Raw genomic sequence first — 26,029 nt, 5'->3', positions numbered from 1 at the left:
AGGCAGATAGAGGCTCACTATGGAGGGATCATGTAACCCTATGGCTGCATACAAAACAGTATTTAAAAATAAATATATAGATATTTTTTGGGGAAAAAAAACTTTTTAAAATAAAAAGTTTTTTTTATTTAGTTATTCATTTATTTATTTTCTGTACAGATCTGCATCCTATAAAATTTAAGGCAGATAGAGGCTCACTATGGAGGGATCATGTAACCCTATGGCTGCATACAAAACAGTATTTAAAAAGAAATATATAGATATTTTTTTGGGGAAAAAACTATTTAAAATAAAAAGTTTTTTTTATTTAGTTATTCATTTATTTATTTTCTGTACAGATCTGCATCCTATAAAATTTAAGGCAGATAGAGGCTCACTATGGAGGGATCATGTAACCCTATGGCTGCATACAAAACAGTATTTAAAAAGAAATATATAGATATTTTTTTGGGGGAAAAAACTATTTAAAATAAAAAGTTTTTTTTATTTAGTTATTCATTTATTTATTTTCTGTACAGATCTGCATCCTATAAAATTTAAGGCAGATAGAGGCTCACTATGGAGGGATCATGTAACCCTATGGCTCCATACGAAACAGAATTTAAAAAGAAATATATAGATTTTTTGGGGGGGAAAAAACTTTATTTAAAATAAAAAATGTATTTAGTTATTCATTTATTTATTTTCTGTACAGATCTGCATCCTATAAAATTGAAGGCAGACAGAATCTCACTATGGAGGGATCATGTAACCCTATGGCTGCATACAAAACAGTACTTAAAAAAAATTATTAAAAATAAAAAATTACAAATTAAAAGTTGTGCAAAAGTTGAACTACTTTTCAGCAGCAAATAAATGTGCACATGTTCTCTGCTCAGTCATGTGACCCCCCCCCCCCCCTTTCCCATTGTACCATGTGCCAGTGTCACTCAGCCTGGCACCTGCTGTTTGCACCAGCCATACTGCCAGTCAGTGACTCCTTACTCCTAACCCTACACCTGGATACACCCTCTAGAGATACGTCAGGACAGGTTGTGTGGTGGGGGTGGAGTTTTTGTAGTGTTTACTAAGCCCTGGGGCTCTTTCCTCCTCCCCCTTTAGTTGGGATGGTAGGGCTTGGACTCAATGCCTGGAGGGGGGTGGATCAAACCAAATAGTAGGACAGCTGGGGAGGGATCTGTATTGTATTGTCTCGGGGAGCAGGGTTGGGGCTGCAGACATGTGTCATTTCTGGATAACTTTTCCTGAGTCCTGTGCCTTCTTCCTATAGGTGTATGCGGCTCAGAGCGTGCGGGGGGATTACCTGGGACTGGACAGGGTCTCATCATGTCCGTCACCCTTCTGGACATTCCTGAGCTCCAGGAGGACTACAAGTAAGTGCATGCCCGGGTGGGTCATTACCACGTAAACCATTGTTTCCCAACCAGGGCGCCTCCAGCTGTTGCAAAACTACAACCGGAGGCCGAAGGCTGTCCGGGCATGCTGGGAGTTGTAGTTTTGCAACAGCTGGAGGCGCCCTGGTTGGGAAACACTGGCATAACCTGATGTGGCATTGTAGCTGCTGTACTTTTGTTTTATCCTAAATATTTATATTATATATTTGTTACAATTTTATCTCTTTATTTTTTTTTTTATATACGTTATTTTGTAAACTTTATAGAAACTTTGTTACTAATGATAACCTGACCCCCTAGGTGTTCGGGGAACTCTGCCCTAGGTTATGCTGTCAGTGTTTGACAATTGGGGCTCTGTACAGAGATTGTCATCACTCAAATTGCTCCCTGTCCCCCATTGGGGCTCACAATCTCCATTCCAAACTGACCTATTGCAGGGCTTGACAAATCCCAGGTGCCAGGTTGCCGTGGCAACTAAGAATTTAGTTGTGGGGAAGTTTTGGGGACACTAATGACCCTGACACAAGAAGAGGACACTAATGACTGTGACACAGGGAGAGATGAGGGGACAGTAATGACTGTGACACGGAGATATGAGGGGACAGTAATGGCTGTGACACAGGGAGAGATGAGGGGACACTAATGACTGTGACACAGGGAGAGATGAGGGGACACTAATGATTATGACACAGGGAGAGATAAGGGGACACTAATGACTGTGACACACCAGGAGAGATAAGGGGACAGTAATGACTGTGACACAGGGAGAGATGAGGGGACACTAATGATTATGACACAGGGAGAGATAAGGGGACACTAATGACTGTGACACACCAGGAGAGATAAGGGGACAGTAATGACTGTGACACAGGGAGAGATGAGGGGACAGTAATGACTGTGACACAGGGAGAGATGAGGGGACAGTAATGACTGTGACACAGGGGAAATGAGGGGACCCTAATGACTGTGACACAGGGGAGAGATGAGAGGACATTAATTAATGAGACACAGGCAGAGATGAGGGGACGCTAATGAATGTGACACAGGGGGGGAAGGGTACACTAATGATTATGACACAGAAAGAGATGAGGGAACACCTATGACTATGACACATGAGGGAACACTTATGACTGCGACACAGGGGAAGATGAGAGGAAACTAATGACTGTGACACAGGGAGAGATGAGGGGACAGTAATGACTGACACAGGGAGAGATGAGGGGACAGTAATGACTGTGACACAGAGAGAGATGAGGGGGACACTAATGACTGTGACACAGGGAGAGATGAGGGGACACTAATGACTGTGACACAGGGAGATATGAGGGGACACTAATGACTGACACAGGGAGAGATGAGGGGACACTAATGACTGTGACACAGGGAGAGATGAGGGGACACTAATGATTATGACATAGGGAGAGATGAGGGGACAGTAATGACTGTGACACAGGGAGAGATGAGGGGACACTAATGACTGTGACACAGGGAGAGATGAGGGGACACTAATGACTGTGACACAGGGAGAGATGAGGGGACAGTAATGACTGACACAGGGAGATATGAGGGGACACTAATGACTGTGACACAGGGAGAGATGAGGGGACACTAATGATTATGACACAGGGAGAGATGAGGGGACAGTAATGACTGTGACACAGGGAGAGATGAGGGGACAGTAATGACTGTGACACAGGGAGAGATGAGGGGACACTAATGACTGTGACACAGGGAGAGATGAGGGGACACTAATGACTGTGACACAGAAAGAGATGAGGGGACACTAATGACTGTGACACAGGGAGAGATGAGGGGACACTAATGACATTGACACGGGAGAGATAAGGGGACAGTAATGACTGTGACACAGGGAGAGATGAGGAGACACTAATGATTATGACACAGGGAGAGATGAGGGGACACTAATGACTGTGACACAGGGAGAGATGAGGGGACACTAATGACTGTGACACAGGGAGAGATGAGGGGACAGTAATGACTGACACAGGGAGATATGAGGGGACACTAATGACTGTGACACAGGGAGAGATGAGGGGACACTAATGATTATGACACAGGGAGAGATGAGGGGACAGTAATGACTGTGACACAGGGAGAGATGAGGGGGCAGTAATGACTGTGACACAGGGAGAGATGAGGGGACACTAATGACTGTGACACAGGGAGAGATGAGGGGACACTAATGACTGTGACACAGAAAGAGATGAGGGGACACTAATGACTGTGACACAGGGAGAGATGAGGGGACACTAATGACATTGACACAGGGGAGAGATAAGGGGACAGTAATGACTGTGAGACATGGAGAGATGAGGAGACACTAATGATTATGACACAGGGAGAGATGAGGGTACACTAATGACTGTGACACAGAGAGAGATGAGGGGACACTAATGACTGTGACACAGGGAGAGATGAGGGGACACTAATGACTGTGACACAGAAAGAGATGAGGGGACACTAATGACATTGACACAGGGGAGAGATAAGGGGACAGTAATGACTGTGAGACATGGAGAGATGAGGAGACACTAATGATTATGACACGGAGAGATGAGGGTACACTAATGACTGTGACACAGGGAGAGATGAGGGGACACTAATGACTGTGACACAGGGAGAGATGAGGGGACACTAATGACTGTGACACAGAAAGAGATGAGGGGACACTAATGACTGTGACACAGGGAGAGATGAGGGGACACTAATGACTGTGACACAGGGAGAGATGAGGGGACAGTAATGACTGTGACACAGAGAGAGATGAGGGGACACTAATGACTGTGACACAGGGAGAGATGAGGGGACACTAATGACTGTGACACAGGGAGAGATGAGGGGACAGTAATGACTGTGAGACACGGAGAGATGAGGGGACAGTAATGACTGTGACACACGGAGAGATGAGGGGACAGTAATGACTGTGACACAGGGAGAGATGAGGGGACAGTAATGACTGTGACACACGGAGAGATGAGGGGACAGTAATGACATTGACACAGGGGAGAGATGAGGGGACAGTAATGACTGTGACCTGTTGATTGAATTGTGGCACCACTTCCCACAGCCGCTGGTCCCTTATAACCTCTTTCTGTCCCCTCTGTAGTCCTTGTGATGACCTCAATGACTTCTGCGATGGGGAACAGAACGGAGATTTACTTGAACTTCAGCCCCTCTGCGCCAATTCAGGTATTGTTACCATCCGAGAGGTTCTCAGCGGGGTCTAGTCATGTTGTGAAATTAATTTTTTTCTACTCAAACGGCTAAATAAATAAATAAACGGACACCAGATTGAAACCTAATGACCCATTGAAGTCAGTGGGATCTCTTGGGATCTGTCGGTGTCCGGCCCTGTACAGAGCCTCTGACCAGGGTGCCCCCAGCTGTTGCAAAACTACAACTTCCAGCATGCCCGGACAGCCGTTGGCTGTCCGGGCATGCTGGGAATTGTAGTTTTGCAACAGCTGGAGGCGTACCGGTTGGGAAACTCTACCCTAGGATATGCTGTCAGTGTCAAATTGGTCCCTGTCCCCTATTGGGGCTCACAATCTTCATTCCAAACTGACTTATCCTAGGGCTTGACAAATCCCAGTCGCCAGGTTGCCATGACGAGAATTGTGTTGTGGTGCCTAGGTTTTTGTCAGCCCATTCCAATAGGGGTTGTCCATCTCCCCTTGTGCGTCACGATCATTAGTGTCCCCCTCATCTTTGAAAAAACAAACTGTTTTACTTTACCGTCACCTCCGTTCCCACACTGATCCCCCATTCTACCTTTAGTTGGCGCTACAGTGTTACATGAGCATGGTGTCAGGGGACGACTAAGGCTGATGTTTGGCTGCAGCGATCATGTGACATCCGCTGCTCATGAAACACAGCGTGGGAATGGATGTGGAGGTAAGTAAAACAATTTTTTTTTCAAAGATGAGGGGGGCACTAATGATAGTTACACATGAGGGAGCAGTAATGATAGTGACATATGAGGGGAAGTGAGGGGGGCACTAATGATGGTGACACATGAGAGAAGATGAGGGGGACACTAATGATTGTGACACATGAGGGGAGATGAGAGGGACACTAATGATTGTGACACATGAGGGGAGGTGAGGGGACAGTAATGATCGTGACACATGAGATGAGGGGGACACTAATGATTGTTTCTCATGAGGGGAGCAGTAATGATCATGACACATGAGGGGGCAGTAATGATTGTGACACTTCAGGAAAGAAGAGGGGGACACTAATGATTGCAACACATAGGGGAGATGAGGGGACAGTAATGATTGCGACACATGAAAGGAGATGAGGGGGACACTAATGATTGTGACACATGAGGGGAGATGAGGGAGACAGTAATGATCATGACACATGAGGGGGCAGTAATGATTGTGACACATCAGGGGAGATGAGGGGGACACTAATGATTGTGACACATGAGGGTAGATAAGGGGGCAGTAATAATTGTGACACATGAGGGGAGATGAGGGGGACACTAATGATTGTGACACATGAGGGTAGATAAGGGGGCAGTAATGATTGTGGCACATCAAAGGAGATGAGGGGGACACCAATGATTGTGACACATAGGGGAAATGAGGGGACAGTAATGATTGGGACACATGAAAGGAGATGAGGGAGACAGTAATGATCATGACACATGAGGGGGCAGTAATGATCGTGACACATCAGGGGAGATGAGGGGGACACTAATGATTGTGACACATGAGGGTAGATAAGGGGGCAGTAATGATTGTGGCACATAGGGGAGATGAGGGGACAGTAATGATTGGGACACATGAAAGGAGATGAGGGAGACAGTAATGATCATGACACATGAGGGGGTAGTAATGATCGTGACACATCAGGGGAGATGAGGGGGACACTAATGATTGTGACACTTCAGGAGAGATGAGGGGGACACTAATGATTGTGACACATGAGGGGGGATGAGTGGGCAGTTATGATTGTGACACGTGAGGAGAGATGAGGAGGACACTAATGATCGTGACACATCAGGGGGCAGTAATGATTGTGACACATCAGGGTAGATAAGGGGGCAGTAATGATTGTGACACGTGAGGGGGATTGAGTGGGACACTAATGATTGTGACACATGAGGGTAGATAAGGGGGCAGTAATGATTGTGACACATGAGGAGAGATGACGGGGACACTAATGATCGTGACACATGAGAGGAACTTTAATGACTGTGACACAGGAGGAAATTAGGGGGACACTACTGATTGTGACACATGAGAGGAACACTAATGACTGTGACACAGGGAGAGATGTTGGGGGTTGTAGTTTAGCCACAGCTGGAGGCACCCTGGTTGGGAAACACACCAGTGATTGGCGAATATAATCATCTCTCTCTATAGAATGGACAGATTGGTTCCCTGTCACACGGCAGACGACATGTCGGGGCTTCAAGGGTCTCGCCAGAGTCAAAAGTATCAACCAAAATATCTGGGGGGTGGGAGAGAGATTTATCAAACCTTGTGCAGAGGAACAGCGCAGCAGTTCCCATGGCAACCAGTCAGATTCCAGCTTTCGTTTTCAGAGGCCTTTTGTTTTAAATTGAAAGCTGGAATCTGATTGGTTGCTATGGGAACTGCTCCACGCTTCCTCTGAGTGGCGCTGTTTTTGTAAAAAAAAGAAGCAGCTAGGGATTTCTCTAGTCCGCCATGTAAATTAACCTTACGTGCTCCAGATTGTGTTTTATTCCATTTATTTGTTTCTTCCAGGGAACAGACCTCAGAGTAGCCACTATAATGCCACCATGAGAATCCTTGCTAATATGCCAAGTCGGACTATTGGTAAGTATGGCAGTTTTGGGAAGTTGGCCTAGGCGGGGTGGGGGGAGCTTTGGCAAAACGTCCATGACGTCACGACGGAGCGTGACCAAGACATCAAAAGCCTCCGCCCCGCATTGCCAGTCATCCGCCACGGAGCGAAGTTCGCTCTGTGCATTGGATGTCTGGGGTGCCGCAGCTGAGATCACGGGGGTCCTCAGCCGTGGGACCCCCGCGATCAGACATCTTATCCCCTATTCTTTGGAAAGGGGATAAGATGTTTAGGGGCGGAGTATGCCTTTAAAATGTATGTGCCGTTTCAGCGCAGGTATACATCTTCCTCAGGGGTCTCATATAGACTCCTCTGTTACCCACGTGTCTTTCAACAAACTTGTGGACTGTTTCCGCTTTCCTCTGTTTGATCCTGTTAGTCGGTTGTTGGTTCCTTATTATTCACACTTTACACATTGCACAATCTTATATGTGCTCAGACACGCTGCTTGGGAAACACTGACCTAGACTGTCAGCGAGGCATCATCGAAAAATCCAATCCGGCTAGGTGAAGATAAAACCCAAACTTTATACCAGTGTTTCCCAACCAGGGTGCCCCCAGCTGTTGCAAAACTACAACTTCCGGCATGCCCGGACAGCCAAAGGCTGTCCGGGCATGCTGGGAGTTGTAGTTTTGCAACAGCTGGGGGCACCCTGGTTGGGAAACACTGCTTTATACAAGCAATACACATGGACAAAGCGGTTACACACAATGTGCACTGGACCCTCGCGTTTCCAGCACTAACACGTGATCTTAGTCATTCAGCTTTTTATTATTATTATTATTATTATTATTATTATTAATAATAATAATAATAATAATAATAATAATATTATCTTTTTAATAATTATTATTATCTTTTTTATTATTATTATATTTTTTATTATTTGTATTATGATCATTATTATTATCTTTATTTATTTATTATTATTATCTTTATTATTATTATTATTTGTATTATTATTATTAGCTTTTTTATTATTATTATTATAATTATTATTTTTATTATTATTTTTACTATTTTCTTTTTTATTATTATCATTATTAGCTTTTTTTATTATTATTATTATTAGCTTTTTTATTATTATTATTATTATTATCTTTATTATTATTATTATTTGTATTATTATTATCATTATCTTTTTTATTATTTATTATTTTTATTATTATTACTATTATCTTTTTTACTATTATTATTATCTTTTTATTATTATTATCATTATCTTTTTTATTATTATTATTATCTTTTTTATTATTATTATTATTATTGTCATCATCATCATTATTATTATTATGTGTTTTCTTCTTCCATGTCCCTAACACTTTTTACCTTTGTTACCTTTCCCCCCCCACAAATTTTATTCCAAAGGGCGCTGTAGAGGGGCAATGCTGTCTGAGCATTATAACCGCACTGTGAGGAAGCGACAGTCCAAGAGGCGGCCATCTTTATACAGTATGGAGCGCCATGCTAGACCCAGCATAAGGCAAAGAGACACATCTACAGAAGCCGAAGAAGGTAAGAATTCAACTAAAGGAACTAAAAATACTCCGCATTTAACTGAAGGAACTCTTCCATCAAACTCCTGAAGAGGGTAGTCTGGCACTCGAAACGCGTTGTCCCCTTATTCCATATTACATATGTCCGGTAATCTGTTCTATTGATTTGCGGGAAGCACCACAAAGCAGCTTTTATTACTTCTTATGTCTAGGATTCTCCTTGGATTTCTTCTCCAGCTGAAGAAACTGGGACCATACTAGAGCTAAAGGGTACAGAAAAGGCTGCCGGGGGAGTATAGGAGCATAACATCTCATATACCATGATCATTTATAATTTTTTTTCCTTCTTCTGAATCAACAGAAATAAAGAGGCAAATTAACTATCTGGTTCCTCTAGACCTTGCCAAAAAATTTGCCAAATTTGGACAATATCTGTTTTAGACAGTCCTGTGCTGAAAATGGTTTGTAGTGTAGAGGTTGCAGGTCCTGGCAGGGTGTAGAGCGGGAGCTGTGCTCTGGAGTGTTCACAACGTGGGCTCCACAATGCCAGGACCTTTACACTACAAATCATTCTCAGGTCCTGGCAGGGTGTAGAGTGGGAGCTGTGCTCTGGAGTGTTCACAACGTGGGCTCCACAATGCCAGGACCTTTACACTACAAATCATTCTCAGGTCCTGGCAGGGTGTAGAGTGGGAGCTGTGCTCTGGAGTGTACACAATGTGGGCTCCATGCTGCCAGGACCTTTACACTACAAATCATTCTCAGGTCCTGGCAGGGTGTAGAGCGGGAGCTGTGCTCTGGAGTGTACACAACGTGGGCTCCACACTGCCAGGACCTTTACACTACAAATCATTCTCAGGTCCTGGCAGGGTGTAGAGCGGGAGCTGTGCTCTGGAGTGTACACAACGTGGGCTCTACACTGCCAGGACCTTTACACTACAAATCATTCTCAGGTCCTGGCAGGGTGTAGAGCAGGAGCCGTGCTCTGGAGTGTACACAATGTGGGTTCCACACTGCCTGTAACTTTACACTACAAATCATTCTCAGGTCCTGGCAGGGTGTAGAGCAGGAGCCGTGCTCTGGAGTGTACACAATGTGGGCTCCACACTGCCAGGACCTTTACACTACAAATCATTCTTAGGTCCTGGCAGGGTGTAGAGCGGGAGCTGTGCTCTGGAGTGTACACAACGTGGGTTCCACACTGCCTGTAACTTTACACTACAAATCATTCTCAGGTCCTGGCAGGGTGTAGAGCAGGAGCCGGGCTCTGGAGTGTACACAATGTGGGCTCCACACTGCCAGGACCTTTACACTACAAATCATTCTCAGGTCCTGGCAGGGTGTAGAGCGGGAGCTGTGCTCTGGAGTGTACACAACGTGGGTTCCACACTGCCTGTAACTTTACACTACAAATCATTCTCAGGTCCTGGCAGGGTGTAGAGCAGGAGCCGTGCTCTGGAGTGTACACAACGTGGGCTCTACACTACCAGGACCTTTACACTATAAATCATTCTCAGGTCCTGGCAGGGTGTAGAGCGGGAGCCGTGCTCTGGAGTGTACACAACGTGGGCTCCATGCTGCCGGGACCTTTACACTTCAAATCATTCTCAGGTCCTGGCAGGGTGTAGAGTGGGAGCTGTGCTCTGGAGTGTACACAATGTGGGCTCTACACTGCCAGGACCTTTACACTACAAATCATTCTCAGGTCCTGGCGGGGTGTAGAGTGGGAGCTGTGCTCTGGAGTGTACACAACGTGGGCTCTACACTGCCAGGACCTTTACACTACAAATCATTCTCAGGTCCTGGCGGGGTGTAGAGCAGGAGCTGTGCTCTGGAGTGTACACAATGTGGGCTCTACACTGCCAGGACCTTTACACTACAAATCATTCTCAGGTCCTGGCAGGGTGTAGAGCAGGAGCTGTGCTCTGGAGTGTACACGACATAGGCTCCACACTGCCAGGACCTTTACACTACAAATCATTCTCAGGTCCTGGCAGGGTGTAGAGCAGGAGCTGTGCTCTGGAGTGTACACGACATAGGCTCCACACTGCCAGGACCTTTACACTACAAATCATTCTCAGGTCCTGGCAGGGTGTAGAGTGGGAGCTGTGCTCTGGAGTGTACACAACGTGAGCTCCACACTGCCAGGACCTTTACACTACAAATCATTCTCAGGTCCTGGCAGGGTGTAGAGCGGGAGCTGTGCTCTGGAGTGTACACAGGACCTGAGATCAGGGCACCTTGGGACATTTAAATACAGTGACTTCTCATTTTATTTGGAGTAGCCACATGTCTTCTTTAAAATCACCCTTAAAGGGGTACTCCACTGGCCAGTGTTCAGAACATTTAGTTCCAAACACTGTGTGTGCGCTGCAGTGGTCTGCTACGCCCCCTCGTGACGTCACGCCACGTCCCCTCAATGCAAGTCTATGGGAGGGGGCGTGGCGGCCGCCACGCCCCCTCCCATAGACGTGCATTGATGGGGATGGCCGACCCCCGCAGTGCGCACACAACGTTCGGAATTAAAAGTTCCTAATGCTGGCCAGTGGAGTACCCCTTTAAAAAACAGGCAAGGAATGGAGACCGGTAACCAGGGCTCAAGTCCTGCAGGAGCGGGGGGGGGGGGGTATGGGCAACTGAGTTCCTGCACTTTTTCAACAGCAGGAACACTGTTCCCATTAACAAGATTCCTGCAGGACCAGCCCTTGAGTGGAAATCTTTGGTGAGTTCCCACACTTTTTTTTCCCCAGGACTTGACCCCCTGCCGGTAACAAAAGAACACGGTTGCTACCTATCGAGATGATTCATAAAGAATATAACTGTGTTTTCTATGGTTTTATCTACCAGAACATCAAAGGTTACTGGTGTCAGAACTGCGAAAAACGTCAGGAGCCCAACGTACCCGACTGCTGAAGAGCTTCCCGCTGAGCCTCCGTGTGAAGAGACAGCTGAGGTGAGGGACCGCTTGTGTTTAGACGGCAGCGAGGACTCTGAGGACCTTTCTTTAGCTCACTGCCGCCTCTACGGTATTTCTTACTTCTTTTAGGTACATGACGTTGGACGGCGGAGGATCCTGGAAAGGGAGAGATGCTCACTATTGCTGTAGCTGTATATCAGATCACATCAGTCTGGTGAGACACAATGAGAATTGTTATGGGATTGTTGTTTCTATGGGGTCATTGTATGACTAGCTATCTATCTATATACAGTGACCCCCCCCGACCTACGATGGCCCCGACATATGATGAAATAGACATACGATGGCCTCTCAGAGGCCATCGCATGTCGATGTCAGCATCGACATACAATGCTTTTTTATGTCGGGGCCATCGCATTAAGTGCTATCCGGCAGCGCAAAATGCTTAAGCTGCTGCCGGATAGCAGCTTAATGTTCCCCGTGTGGTGCGGTAAGTATTACTTACCCCTCCACGATGCTCCGGGGTGCCCTCCGGGTCCAGCGCTGGTCTTCCGGTGTCTTCCCGGCCCTCTCCGATGACGTCAATACGCTGCTGCACACGCCGTCCAATAGGAATGGCGTACGCAGCGGCGTAATGACGTCGCTACGCAGGCCCAGTAAGGCCTTGCGGAAGACAGAAGAGGACCGGAGAAGACAGAAGAGGACCGGAGAAGACAGCGGAGGACCGGAGAAGACCAGGAGAGCCGAGCGGAGGCCGGGGACACCATCTCGAGCGGCGGGGACAGGTGAGTGCAGCTTCCTATACTTTACATTGCACGAATCCCTCAACATACGATGGATTCGAGAAACGATGGCTCGTTTGGAACGAATTACCATCGTATGTTGAGGGACCACTGTGTATATATATATTTATTATTATTATAAATGTGGTGTCCTGGTACCGTATTGCATACCATACCTTGTATGGTGGTCCCCAAAGTCAGAGTAACTACGCTCAGGTAGGGTCCCCCAGGTGGGACATCCCCTAGTCGCCTCTCCACTACTCCAATGTTGTAGTGCTTACATGTACATATTTATTAATAATAACATATATTTAATCTAATGTATAGTATGCTTACCTTGTTAGCGTCGCAGGACCTTCGGTCATGTGACTATGTTAAATCCTCTATGGTATGTTAGAGGACCTTTGGAGGTCCTTGGGTCACATGTTACCCATACTTCTGTGTAAAGGTGATTGACATCAGTATGGACCAATTAGCACTAGCCCAGCCCCTGCCCATATAAAGGAGCTGTAGCCAATTATCGCTCTCTTGGGTTGCTGCTCTCGTGGATGCCGGACTAGCAGGACGGATCTGCGCAACTTTCAAAGACACGCTAGGCCAGAAAACCTACCGGCCTCAGCCTAAACTAAACCATGAGTTCTAAACTACCCCCGCTAAAGCTAGCGTGACTACTGGACCGCAACTAAATACCCTAAATTCAGTGGAACAGCGCATATCAGTCTAAGGACTCAAAATTGCTTAAGGTCCCAACCTTTGTCAATCTCCAAGAGAATTTGCATTTGTAGAGACTGTTCCTGTTGTGAAGCTTGCATAAAAGCAGTTCCAACTGTTTTCAGCAAACTCTCCGGTTGTGGACATTCCATTATTATCTACCTCCCTATCTCTCTTGGGAAGGGTGGCGGTAGGACAAGCATTACAGAGGACCCCTCACCCTGGCGTCACGAACAGAAAGGGTTAACCAGACACCCTTTAGTCACCGCACAGCTACACTCCCTACACCCACCTCCCCTAGGCTATCACATATCATTTTTTTTTTTTCTCCGCAGGCTTCTCACAGATGCTGGCTTTCGTTGCTTTCGGCACTTTATTTTTTGCAACCCTGGCAAAAGGCCCTGAAGCAGATTGGGGGAAGATTTGGATCCAGCGTTCTCTCGTATTTTCTCTTTCTGAAAACTCTTCTGGGTTTTAACGTCTTCATGAGCCTTTTGTGCCTCTTGTTCATTGTTACTCCGCAGGCCGTCCATCCTCCTCGGTCACCGAACCCGCGAACCTTCACTGGTCTCGAGCTACTCACGGGAGCGGTAAGTGTGTTCTGCGATTTCCACTAATATACTTAAAGGGGTACTCCCGTGGAAAACTTTTTTTTCTTTAAATCAACTGGTGCCAGAAAGTTAAACAGATTTGTAAATCACTTCTATTAAAAAATCTTAATCCTTCCAGTACTTTTTAGGGGCTGTATACTAAAGAGAAATCCAAAAAAGAAATGCATTTCCTCTGATGTCCTGACCACAGTGCTCTCTGCTGACCTCTGCTGTCCATTTTATGAACTGTCCAGAGAAGCATATGTTTGCTATGGGGATTTTCTCCTGCTCTGGACAGTTCCTAAAATGGACAGCAGAGGTCAGCAGAGAGCACTGTGGTCAGGACATCAGAGGAAATGCATTTCTTTTTTGGATTTCTCTTTAGTGTACAGCCCCTAAAAAGTACTGGAAGGATTAAGATTTTTTAATAGAAGTGATTTATAAATCTGTTTAACTTTCTGGCACCAGTTGATTTAAAAGAAAAAAGGTTTTCCACGGGACCCCTTTAAAGGGTATTCCAGTAAAAAACATTTTTTTTTCATATCAACTGGCTCCTGAAAGTTAAACAGATTAGTAAATTACTTCTATTAAAAAATCATAATCCCTCCAGTACTTATCAGCTGCTGAAGTTGAGTTGTTCTTTCCTGTCTGACCACAGTTCTCCTGAAAAAAATAGTTTTTCACTGGAATACCCCTTTAGTTCACACGTACGCAGATTTGATGCGCAGGATTTTCTGCTCCAGATTTCAATGTAAACTAAATGACTGAGCACAACTTCCAATCTGCAGTTACAAATCCTACAGGATACTGTCACGCCCCCTCCCATAGGCTTGCATTGAGGGGCGGAGCGTGACATCAGACGGGGGCGGAGGAGTGACGTCACACGCCGCCGGCCCCGTGGTCCCCGGTAATCAGACCCGGAGCGATCGGGACCCCCGCGATCAGGCATCTTATCCCCTAAGATAAGATGTCTAAGCACCGGAGTACCCCTTTAAGTACCCCATCTACCCAGATGAAAGGGAATAAAGTGTCTGATCACGGGGGTCCCGCTGCTAAGACCCCCCCCCCCCCCCCCATCTCTGTGCAGTTGTAGGATTTAATGGGATTTTAGTGGAGGATTCTCAATTTACTTGGATTATATCAGTGTTTCCCAACTGGGGTGCCTCCAGCTGTTGCAAAACTACAACGCCCAGCATGCCCGGACAGCCAAAGGCTGTCCGGGCATGCTGGGCGTTGTAGTTTTGCAACAGCTGTGGATAGGGAATCCATTTTTTGGGGGAAGGTTAGAATACCCCTTTAACCGTTTGACCTACAGCTTTCATATAACCATATATTTATTTTTCTTATTTTAGGGTTATTTTACTGATACTATAATGTATCAAGGTTATTACAGTAACTATACCATAAATGATGGCTGCTCCTTAAGGACCAATACATCCGGGTGTCCAAAAGACAAGGCCTGGCTTCCATATCACATGCCACTGGCTTATATTTTCACCATAGGAGTTGGTTTCCTGAGTACATGTATTATACTGGTGTATAGGTAAGAACCTGTCTTAAGCCATTCAGTATATATGAATAAATAAATACATATATAAATAAATAAATAAATAAATAATGAAAATAAATAAATACATGCATAAATAATGAAGATAAATAAATACATACATACATACATACATACATAATGAAAGTAAATACATACATACATAAATAATGAAAATAAATACATACATACATAAATAATGAAAGTAAATACATATAATTAAAATAAATAAATACATTAATAATGAAAGTAAATACATATATAATTAAAATAAATACATGCATACATTAATAATGAAAATATATACATATATAATTAAAAAAAATACATGCATACATTAATAATGAAAATATATACATATATAATTAAAAAAATACATGCATACATTAATAATGAAAATATATACATATATAATTAAAAAAAATACATGCATACATTAATAATGAAAATAAATAAATACATACATAAATAATGAAAATAAATTAAAACATACATAAATAATGAAAATAAATACATACATATAGAATTAATGTAAATACATACATACATACATAATTAAAATAAGTAAATACATACATAAATAATTAAAATAAATGCATAAAGAATTTAAAATAAATACATAAATAATTAAAATAAATAAATACATACATAATAAAATAAGTAAATATATACATACTGGTAATTAATGAAAATAAATAAATACATACATAAATAAATAATGAAGATAAATAAATAAGTACATACATAAATAATGAAAGTACCGTAAATACATACATACATAAATAATGAAAATAAATACATACATACATAACTAAGTAAAATAAATAAATCCTTAAATAATGAAAATAAATACATACATACATAAAGAATTAAAATAAGTAAATACATACGTAAATAATTAAAATAAATAAATACATACGTAAAGAATTTAAAATAAATACATAAATAATTAAAATAAATACATGAATAAATAATTAAAATAAATAATAAAATAAATGAATACATAAATAATAAAAATAAATACATACATACATAATTAAAATACATACATACATAAATAATTAAAATTAATAAATAAATAAAAAATTAAAATAAATACATACATAAATAATTAAAATAAATAAATACATAAAAAATTAAAATAAATAAATAAATACATAAATAATTAAAATAAATACATACATAAATCATTAAAATAAATACATACATAAATAATTAAAATAAATACATAGATAAATAATTAAAATAAATAAATACATACATAAATAACTAAAATAAATACATACATTGTATAAATAATTAATTTTATTCAAATATTTTTACAAATTTTCTACTGTTCGTACCATTTCTCCTCTTTTCTTTCAGGATGTCTTGTTCATTTGGTGAAAATTTCCGAGTGGGATTTTTCTCTGGCGTTTTGGCTCTAAAAGTTTTCGGCTCCTGGGATTTCAAAGTCAACAGAATCCGTAGCGTTCAGAGACAGAAGGAGAATATTAACATGCAGCTAAAGGTAACGTGTCCCCCCCCCCCCCCCCCCCCCCATGAGATCTTTGTCTATAGTCTGCTACATTCCACATAATAATGCCAGGTCCATGCAGGTTTCAAACAGACAATAATCTTTATTTTAACTATTTGTGGACCACCAAATATCTTAAAGGGGTTATCCACCATAAGGTGATTTTAGTACTTACCTGCCAGTCAGTAATGGACATACTTAGGAAGGATCCGTGCTAATGTTGGCTATGTCGTAAGTCGAACATAATGCTGCGGCTTTCTTTTTGTGAAATGGCTATTTCCTGCTTGAGTTCCCTTCCTCCAACTACACTTCCCAGGATCCCTTGTTTGTAAGTGTGAGGTCACTTTTCTTCCTCTCACACATCAGTTGCCCCACCCATTGCAGCACAGCTGAGCTTACTTCCATGCTGTGCTGTGCTTGAAACTACAATTCCCTGCAGCCCTGTGGAGAATGATCTACCCCCACCCAGTGGTCGCTCCACCCAATGAAGCACAGACAGGCTCCTTTTTAACACCTGACTAGTGATGTAATGTCTCGGACCGTGCTGCTTAAAATAAACATCGGGGCAAAGATCACATAAGAATTTCAAGACCACCATTAAACACAGGTACAGACACTATATAATGAACTATACTAACTTTGCAGCCCCTGTAGCACGGTCAGATAAAATAAAATCCTGGGATATCCCTTTAAAATGTCCAGCCGGTCCACATGTGCCTGCAGAGATGGTTCTAAACACTAGATAAGTATATGGTTTTGCTGATTGACATTTCCCTGTCTTCTCGTTGGAACCATTACATATAGAAACCATAATTGTTGTTTCCTTTCTATTAACTGTATACGGTTGTTTAAGCCTTAAAGGGGTACTCTGCTGCTCCCCGTTTGGAACAAACTGTTCCGACCGCTGGAGCCGGGAGCTTGTGACGCCATAAGCCCGCCCCCTCATGACATCACGCCCTCCCCCTCAATGCAAGTCTATGGGAGGGGGCGTGACATCCGTCACGCCCCCTCCCATAGACTTGCATTGAGGGGGCGTGGCGTGACATCATGAGGGGGGCGGGGTTATGACATCACAAGCTCCAGGGTTCGGAACAGTTTGCTCCAAACGTTGAGCAGCGGAGTACCCCTTTAATCGTTTATGGGAGGTTATGTGTATTTTGTATATGTGTGATATTCTTTTGTCGCTTTCAGGAGTTACTAAGTGAGCGTCGTCCGAATCAGCATAATCACGGGTTCAGGAGGAAGCTGCAGCATGTGTGTGTCCTGGTCTGCTCATGGATGTTGTGTGTGGGCAGCTGGTTGGGGTCTGCGGTAGCGGTGTATGTCCTGTCAGAACACCTACATAAGGTCAGTGCAGCATTCTAGTATCTGTGTTATATCGGTCTATGATCACTCGGGGTCTGGGTGTTCAGACCCCCACCAATCACGGCCGAGTACTACTTTCCCCTGCTCGCTGCTCTCCCTGTCTCATTGCTCGAGACAGTTTCTATAGTAAGTCTATGGAGCCTGTAAAGAGATGGTGTTTTGGTAATCTTGCCGATTAGGCCATTTGTTGTGTAGATCCTGCCGACTACGCCAACTGGCTTTGGGACATTCTTACGGTGGAAGCAACTTCTTTGTTTGATATCAATCCGATTCCTCCAGTGCTGGAGACTGCATTTAGCCAGAGAATGTATGTCTACTACAGGGGCGGACACAGACAACAGAGGGCCCCTGTGCAAAGAATGTGCCTGGGCCCCCTGCCCCCCCCCCCCCCCCCCTAAAAAAAAAGTAATATGCCATAAAATTGCACTGCAACTCACATTAATCTGCATTAGATAGGCAGCAGTTCCCCCACATTAGGTAGCATAGATTCCCCACATTAGGTAGCATATATTCCCCACATTAGGTAGCATTGCATAGTTTCCCCACATTAGGTAACGTAGCATAATTTCCCCACATTAGGTAGCGTAGCATATATTCCCCACATTAGGTAGCGCAGCATATATTCCCCACATTAGGTAGCGTAGCATAGATTCCCTACATTAGGTAGCGTAGCCCCACATTAGGTAGCGTAGCATAGCATATATTCCCCACATTAGGTAGCATGGCATAGATTCCCCACATTAGGTAGCGTAGCATATATTCCCCACATTAGGTAGTGTAGCAAAGATTCCCCACATTAGGTAGCATAGCATATATTCCCCACATTAGGTAGCATAGATTCCCCACATTAGGTAGCATAGCATATATTCCCCACATTAGGTAGCATAGATTCCCCACATTAGGTAGCATAGCATATATTCCCCACATTAGGTAGCATAGATTCCCCACATAAGGTAGCGTAGCATAACCCCAACAAACAAACACACACACACACTCTCACTCACCCACACACTCTTACCTGGCCTGCACTACTTACATTTGCCCATGGGGACTTCCTGGCAGAGGTGCGCGCTATAAGTGACATCATCGCACGCTCTGCGCTGGACGTCAGCGTCCAGGTGCTTGCGATGACGTCACTCACTGCACGCACCTCAGCCAGGAAGTCCCCATGGGCAGATGTAAGTAGCAGTTTAGTGACTGGGCAAGACTGGTTTCCCTGTCATATGTGCACTGGCAGGGCTGCCATCAGAAATTTCGGGGCCCCTTACACAACTCAAGGCCTGAGACCCCCACCGATCACCTCGGTTGAAGTGGTTCTCCAGCTGTTGGAAAGCTAAAACTCCCATCATGTCTGGAGAGCATCAGGCAATGGGAGTTGTAGTTTTGTAACAGCTGAAGAGACACAGATTGGACACAGTTTTACCCATCATCACTGCAGAACTTACAAGTGACTACAGCTCTGATGGGACAGTCATAAGAACACACAATGATGTCAGTGACCTGAGTGACGTCTTCTTTTCTTCTTCATCTCGTCCAGAGACCAGGTCTTCCCCCAGCTCCATCTTCTCTGCAGAGTCTGACATGCAGACATCATTGGCTCCTCACTGTCAGCAGATCCTCATCCTCTGCATGAAGACAATAATCATTATAACCTTGCCAGAAAGTGTAACCTAAATATAATACTGCCCCACACTGTACCCTGAATATAATACTGCTATACACTGTACCCACTAAATATAATCCTGCCACACACTGTACCCTGAATATAATCCTGCCACACACTGTACCATGAATAGCATACTGCCATACACTGTACCCACTAAATATAATACTGCTATTCACTGTACCCACTAAATATAATACTGCCCCACACAGTACCCTAAATAAAATACTGCCCCACACTGTACCCTAAATATAATATTGCCAGACACTGTAACCTGAATACAATACTGCTGTACACTGTACCCACTAAATATAATACTGCTATACACTGTATCCACTAAATATAATCCTGCTACACACTGTAACCTGAATATAATACTGCCACACACTGTACTCCGAATATAATACTGCCACACATTGTACCCACTAAATATAATACTGCCACACACTGTACCCTGAATATAATACTGCTATACACTGTACCCTGAATATAATAATACTATACACTGTACCCTGAATATAATACTGCTACACACTGTGCCCACTAAATATAATCCTGCCACACACCGTACCCTGAATATAATAATGCTATACACTGTAACCTGAGTATAATACTGCTATACACTGTACCCACTAAATATAATCCTGCCACACACTGTACCCTGAATATAATACTGCTATACACTGTACCCACTAAATATAATCCTGCCACACACTATACCCACTAAATATAATACCTCTTATCCTCTGTGTCCTCATCATTCCTCATCACCCCCATAACCCCTGCCAAACCTCTCCTCAACACTACTATAACCACCCCCGCACCTCTCCTCATCATTACTATAACCCCCCCACACCTCTCCTCATCACTACTATAACCCCCCCCCCAGGCACCTCTCATCACTACTATAACCCCCCCCCACACCTCTCCTCATCACTACTATAACCCCCGCACCTCTCCTCATCACTACTATAACCCCCCCACACACCTCTCCTCATCACTACTATAACCCCCCCCCCACACACCTCTCCTCATCACTACTATAACCCCCGCACCTCTCCTCATCACTACTATAACCCCCCCCGCACCTCTCCTCATCACTACTATAACCCCCCCACACACCTCTCCTCATCACTACTATAACCCCCCCCCACACACCTCTCCTCATCACTACTATAACCCCCGCACCTCTCCTCATCACTATTATAACCCCCGCACCTCTCCTCATCACTATTATAATGCCCCCTGCATATCTCACCACCCCCATAACAACCCCCTGCACCTCTCTTCACCCCCATAACACCCTCCTGCACCTCTCATCACCCCATAACACCCCCCCCTCATCACCCCCATAACACCCCCTGCATCTCTCATCACCCCCATAACCCCCCCTGCATCTCTCATCACCCCCATAACCCCCCTGCACCTCTCATCACCCCCATAACCTCCCCATGCACCTTTCATCCCCCATAACACCCCCTGCACCTCTCATCCCCCCCATAACACCCCCTGCACCTCTCATTACCCCCATAACCCCCCCTGCATCTCTCATCACCCCCATAACCCCCCTGCACCTCTCATCACCCCCATAACCTCCCCATGCACCTTTCATCCCCCCCCATAACACCCCCTGCACCTCTCACCCCCCCCCCCATAACACCCCCCTGCACCTCTCATTACCCCCATAACACCCCCTGCACCTCTCATTACCCCCATAACCCCCTGCACCTCTCATCACCCCCATAACCTCCCCATGCACCTTTCATCCCCCCATAACACCCCCTGCACCTCTCATCCCCCCATAACACCCCCTGCACCTCTCATTACCCCCATAACCCCCCCCCCCTCTCATCACCCCTATAACACCCCAAGCACCAGTTCCCCTGCACCTCTCATCACCATTGTAGTCTGCAAACAACATAGCCCCCATCCAACCCCCCCCCCCCCCCCCCCCCCCACACACACACACACACACACACACACCCCGTTCACTTACTCTGCCGGGGTTCGGTGCAGCTGCTGCTCCTGTCAGAGTGTCACTGCACGGGGAGGATCCGTCGGGAGGCTGCTGGACTGGAGATCGCGCCGGGACAGGTCAGGTGACTGGAGTAGACGTGCGTGCCTGCGCGGGGCACGTCGACTCCCATCAGCCCCTGGCCTGTCCGGCCCTGCCGTACTTCTTAAGGGGCCCGCGCCCTAGAAAGAGCGGGCCTCATAGTCCTGCGGGCCCCCCAGACTATGAGGCCCGGTCATAGTTCTGACGGGTACCGAGCCAGGAGTCAGTGAGTGACAGTCGCAGTCACTCACTGACTAGCCGGAAAAAAAAAAGTACAGGGACGTCCGGGCCTCCCTGAAGCTCCGGGTCCCATACAAGTGTATGGGTTTACCCCCTGATGGCGGCCCTGTGCACTGGGTCCGATGGTAGGACCGGCCCAGCGTGTGAGGGCGGGCCGGGCCCCCTCCCACGCTGGGCCCCTGTGCAGCTGAACCGGCTGCACAGGCGATATGTCCGCCCCTGGTCTACTATATGGGGAATTATGGGCGCAAAAGCACAAATATCATTCCTCGTTTTCCATGTCCATAACAAATGGAGAGAGCACACAACCTAGCGATTGGTGGAGGTTTGGACACTCAACAACCACGACCGATCAAAACGTTTGACATATCAAAAGTTGTTTTTGATATCACTTGGCCAGAGTTGCATGGTGGTCGCTAAGTGCCTCTCTCCCTCTGGAGGACATGTTTTGTCCTTTATTAAAGGGGTACTCCGCTGCTCAGCATTTGGAACAAACAGTTCCGAACACTGGAGACGGCGTCGGGAGCTCTTGATGTCACAGCCCCGCCCCCTCATGATGTAACGCCCCGCCCCTCATGTCATCACACCCCGCCCCCTCATGTCATCATGCCCCGCCCCCTCAATGCAAGTCTATGGACTTACATTGAGGGGGCGGGTGTGACATCATAAAGGGGCGGGGCTTTGACATCATGATCTCCCGATGCCCGCTCCAGCGTTCGGAAACAGTGTTTCCAAATGCTGAGCGGCGGAGTACCCCTTTAAACATACATCCCTTTGATTTAAATTTTAAAAGGAAGGGGGGAGGGTCCTACACTTGGAACATATGTATCCTGGCTTCAAGGGGGGAGATTTATCAAAACCTGTGCAGAGGAAGATGGTGCAGTTGCCCATAGCAACCAATCAGATTGCTTCTTTCATTTTCCACAGGCCTCTAAAGAGGCCTGTGGAAAATGAAAGAAGCAATCTGATTGGTTGCTATGGGCAACTGCACCACTCTTCCTCTGCACAGGTTTTGATAAATCTCCCCAAAGGAGTATAAATTGCCTCAAATTAAAAGTGGAATGACAACATGTTTCAAGGCATGTCACCAAGGAGACAAATTAGGGTACCTAGAGGCTGTGAGCCCATTTATTTTAACGGGCACTGTGTACTGCTTAAAGGGGTACTCCACCGCTAGGCATCTTATCCCCTATCCAACATGTCTGATCGCGGGGGTCTTGCCGCTAAAACCCCGCCGATTTCCGTGACGACATGCCCCCTCCATTCATGTCTATGACCTCACAATCATGGGCACTCAAACCCAGCGTTCTGAAAATAACTTTCAGAAAGTGGGGTGCTCCATGGAGATCGAGGGGGGAGGGGTACGGACCCCCCAAACAGACATCTTATCCCCTATCCTTTGGATGCATATTTATGGTTAAGCACCCCAGACATCCGGTGCACGGAGCGAACATCGCTCCATGCCAGATGACTGGCGATGCGTGGCGGAGGCTTGTGATGTCACGGCCACGCCCTGCTCGTGATGTCACCGCCATGTCCCCTCAATGCAAGTCTATGGGAGGGGGCGTGACGGACGTCACGCCCCCTCCCATAGACTTGCGTTGAGGGAGGGTGGCCGTGACATCACGAGCTGGGCGTGGCTATGACATCACGAGCCTCCGAAGCTGCACTCGAACGCCAGGTGCAGCACGGAGATCGCGGGGGTCCCCAGCGGCAGGGGATAGGCCTTTGGATAGGGGCGGAGTACCCCTTTAAAGAGAGTCAGTCAGCACCAAAATGCCTATTTATGGTTGGGCCCGCGAGTGTCCTGGAGACAAATAGGGAACAGTCCCCTCTGATGAATTTTTTATTTTTTTTTAATGCAGGATCATCGAGAACGACGGAGAACCGGAGGCCAGCCAGAAGTGGAGGCCATGCTGTTGCCGCTGCCGTTGGCGGTGTCTCTATGTAACCTGCTTCTACCGTACATGTATCATGCTCTGGGACTCTGGGAGAAGCTGGACTCCCCCATACTAGACGTCTACATTGCTATTTGCAGGTTACAGACAATTCGATCTATAGATTCTCATGGCTCCTGTACCTTCTCACTGCCGGTCTAAGCTCTTCTCTGCCTTTTCTTCCAGAAATCTTATGCTGAAGATCGTCATCCTCGGTGTCCTGTGCTACCATTGGATCATACGGAAAGCTAAATACATGGAAAATAAGGTATGTTTTTCCGTGGTACCTACAACACCTAACATTGAAGGAAAAGTCCTTCTAGTTTGAATGGATTATCCAGGAAAAGAAAAAACAGAGCTGATTTCTTCCAAAAACAGCGCCACCCCCTGTGCTCAGGATGTGTGTGGTATTGCAACTCAGTTCCAACTGTGATAGCCTGGGGGATGTAGGGTATCGGGAGTGTAGCTGTGCGGTAACTAAAGGGTGCTTGTTAACCCTTGCTATTCGTGACGCCAGGGTGAGGGCTCCTCAGTAATGCTTGTCCTACCGCCACCCTTCCCAAGAGTGATAGGGAGGTATCTAATAATAGATTGTACACAACCGGAGAGTTTGCTGAAACAGTTGTAACTTTTACTGAAGATTTTATGCAAGCTTCATAACCGGAACAGTTGCTATACATGCAGGCTTTCTTTGAAGATTGACAAAGGTTGGTACTTTAGCAATTTAGAGTCTTTAGGATAATATGCGCTGTTCCACTGGATTTAGGGGATTCAGTTGCGGTCCAGTAGTCACGCTAGCTTTAGCGGGGAGTAGTTTAGAACTCACGGTTTAAGTTCCGCTGAGGCCGTTAGGTTGTGAGGCCTAGCGCGTCCTTGCAAGTTGCGCAGATCCGTCCTGTTAGTCCGGCATCCACGAGAGCAGCAACACAAGAGAGCGATAATTGGCTACAGCTCCCTTATATGGGCAGGGGCTGGGCTAGTGCTAATTGGTCCAATACTAGTGTCGATCACCATTACAACGGATTATGGGCAACACGTGACCCAAGGACCTCCAAAGGTCCTCCAACATACCATAGAGGATATTAACATGGTCACAGTCCTGCGACACTAAACAAGGTAAGTACTATACATTATATTAAATATACGTTATTACCAAATATGTACATTTATTAACATTGTAGAATTAGAGTAGAGGAGGCGACTAGGGGCTGTCCCACCTGGGGGACCCTACCTGAGCGTAGTTACTCTGACTTTGGGGACCTCTACACTAGGTACTGTATGCAATACAGTACCGGGACACCACACAACCAAGTGAATGAAGCGAAGTTGTAATACCACACACAACCAGAGGACAGGTGTGGTGCTGTTTTTAGAAGACATTAGCTCTGGTTTTCGATCCCTGAATAACCCCTTTAACATATAATCCTGCAGAACTGATAGAGGTCCCAAAAATAAAATTTTCAGCTCTGAATATAATAGATTAGATTCACTAAATGAAAATAAATGTAAGAAAGTGACCATCATAACATCATGTGTTGAGTTCCACAGCATCACTGCTCTTACAGTAGAGAACCCTTTTCATGATTCACAGACTAGGCCAGAGTTTCCCAACCAGGGTGCCTCCAGCTGTTGCAAAGCTTTAGCTGTCCAGGCATGCTGGGAGTTTTAGTTTTGCAACAGCTGGAAGCACCCTGATTGGGAAACATTGCTATCTGCATTATATAAACCCTTGCCGAGAGTTCCCAAAATCCTTAAAGGGGTACTCCACTGCTCAGCGTTTGGAACAAACTGTTTCAAACGCTGGAGGCGGTGTCGGGAGCTTGTGACGTAATAGCCCCGCCCCTCGTGATGTCACGTCCTGCCCCCTCCCATAGACTCGCATTGAGGGGACGGGGTGTGATGTCGTGAGGAGGCGGGGCTATGACATCACAAGCTCCCGGCTCCAGCATTCGG

The 26,029-nt window shown here is 45.5% G+C and overlaps 2 protein-coding genes across 13 annotated transcripts in view; one reads left to right on the top strand and one right to left on the bottom strand.

Moving 5' to 3' along the window:
- Positions 1 to 6,967, bottom strand: part of LOC130297565 (transmembrane channel-like protein 8) — a 42,728-nt gene extending 35,761 nt beyond the window's left edge. For both annotated transcript variants that reach the window (XM_056550161.1, XM_056550162.1), the window contains exon 1: positions 6,908 to 6,967. The gene's annotated coding sequence lies outside the window, so the exon portion shown is untranslated. The remainder of the gene's footprint in view (positions 1 to 6,907) is intronic.
- TMC6 (transmembrane channel like 6) overlaps positions 1 to 26,029 on the top strand; it is a 50,312-nt gene that overhangs the window by 8,734 nt on the left and 15,549 nt on the right. For 3 of the 11 annotated variants that reach the window (XM_056550149.1, XM_056550150.1, XM_056550155.1), the window contains exons 2-13: positions 1,271 to 1,373; positions 4,522 to 4,604; positions 7,157 to 7,228; positions 8,626 to 8,772; positions 11,601 to 11,706; positions 11,800 to 11,884; positions 13,499 to 13,753; positions 15,106 to 15,296; positions 16,665 to 16,809; positions 18,007 to 18,162; positions 24,005 to 24,177; positions 24,263 to 24,344. In XM_056550149.1, the coding sequence (XP_056406124.1) occupies positions 1,271 to 1,373; positions 4,522 to 4,604; positions 7,157 to 7,228; positions 8,626 to 8,772; positions 11,601 to 11,706; positions 11,800 to 11,884; positions 13,499 to 13,753; positions 15,106 to 15,296; positions 16,665 to 16,809; positions 18,007 to 18,162; positions 24,005 to 24,177; positions 24,263 to 24,344 (1,598 nt within the window). Of the gene's footprint in view, positions 1 to 951; positions 969 to 1,012; positions 1,032 to 1,270; positions 1,374 to 4,521; positions 4,605 to 5,817; positions 5,852 to 6,370; positions 6,386 to 6,509; positions 6,532 to 6,551; positions 6,886 to 7,156; positions 7,229 to 8,625; positions 8,773 to 11,600; positions 11,707 to 11,799; positions 11,885 to 13,498; positions 13,754 to 15,105; positions 15,297 to 16,664; positions 16,810 to 18,006; positions 18,163 to 24,004; positions 24,178 to 24,262; positions 24,345 to 26,029 lie in introns of those variants that run through there. The other 8 variants (XM_056550154.1, XM_056550153.1, XM_056550158.1 and 5 more) reach the window with 8 other exon arrangements.

This window comes from Hyla sarda, chromosome 13 (genome assembly GCF_029499605.1).
Source record: "Hyla sarda isolate aHylSar1 chromosome 13, aHylSar1.hap1, whole genome shotgun sequence".
Lineage (NCBI taxonomy): Eukaryota > Metazoa > Chordata > Amphibia > Anura > Hylidae > Hyla > Hyla sarda.
Note: the sequence above shows the minus strand (reverse complement) of the source record. Positions and strands in the feature narration are given on the sequence as shown.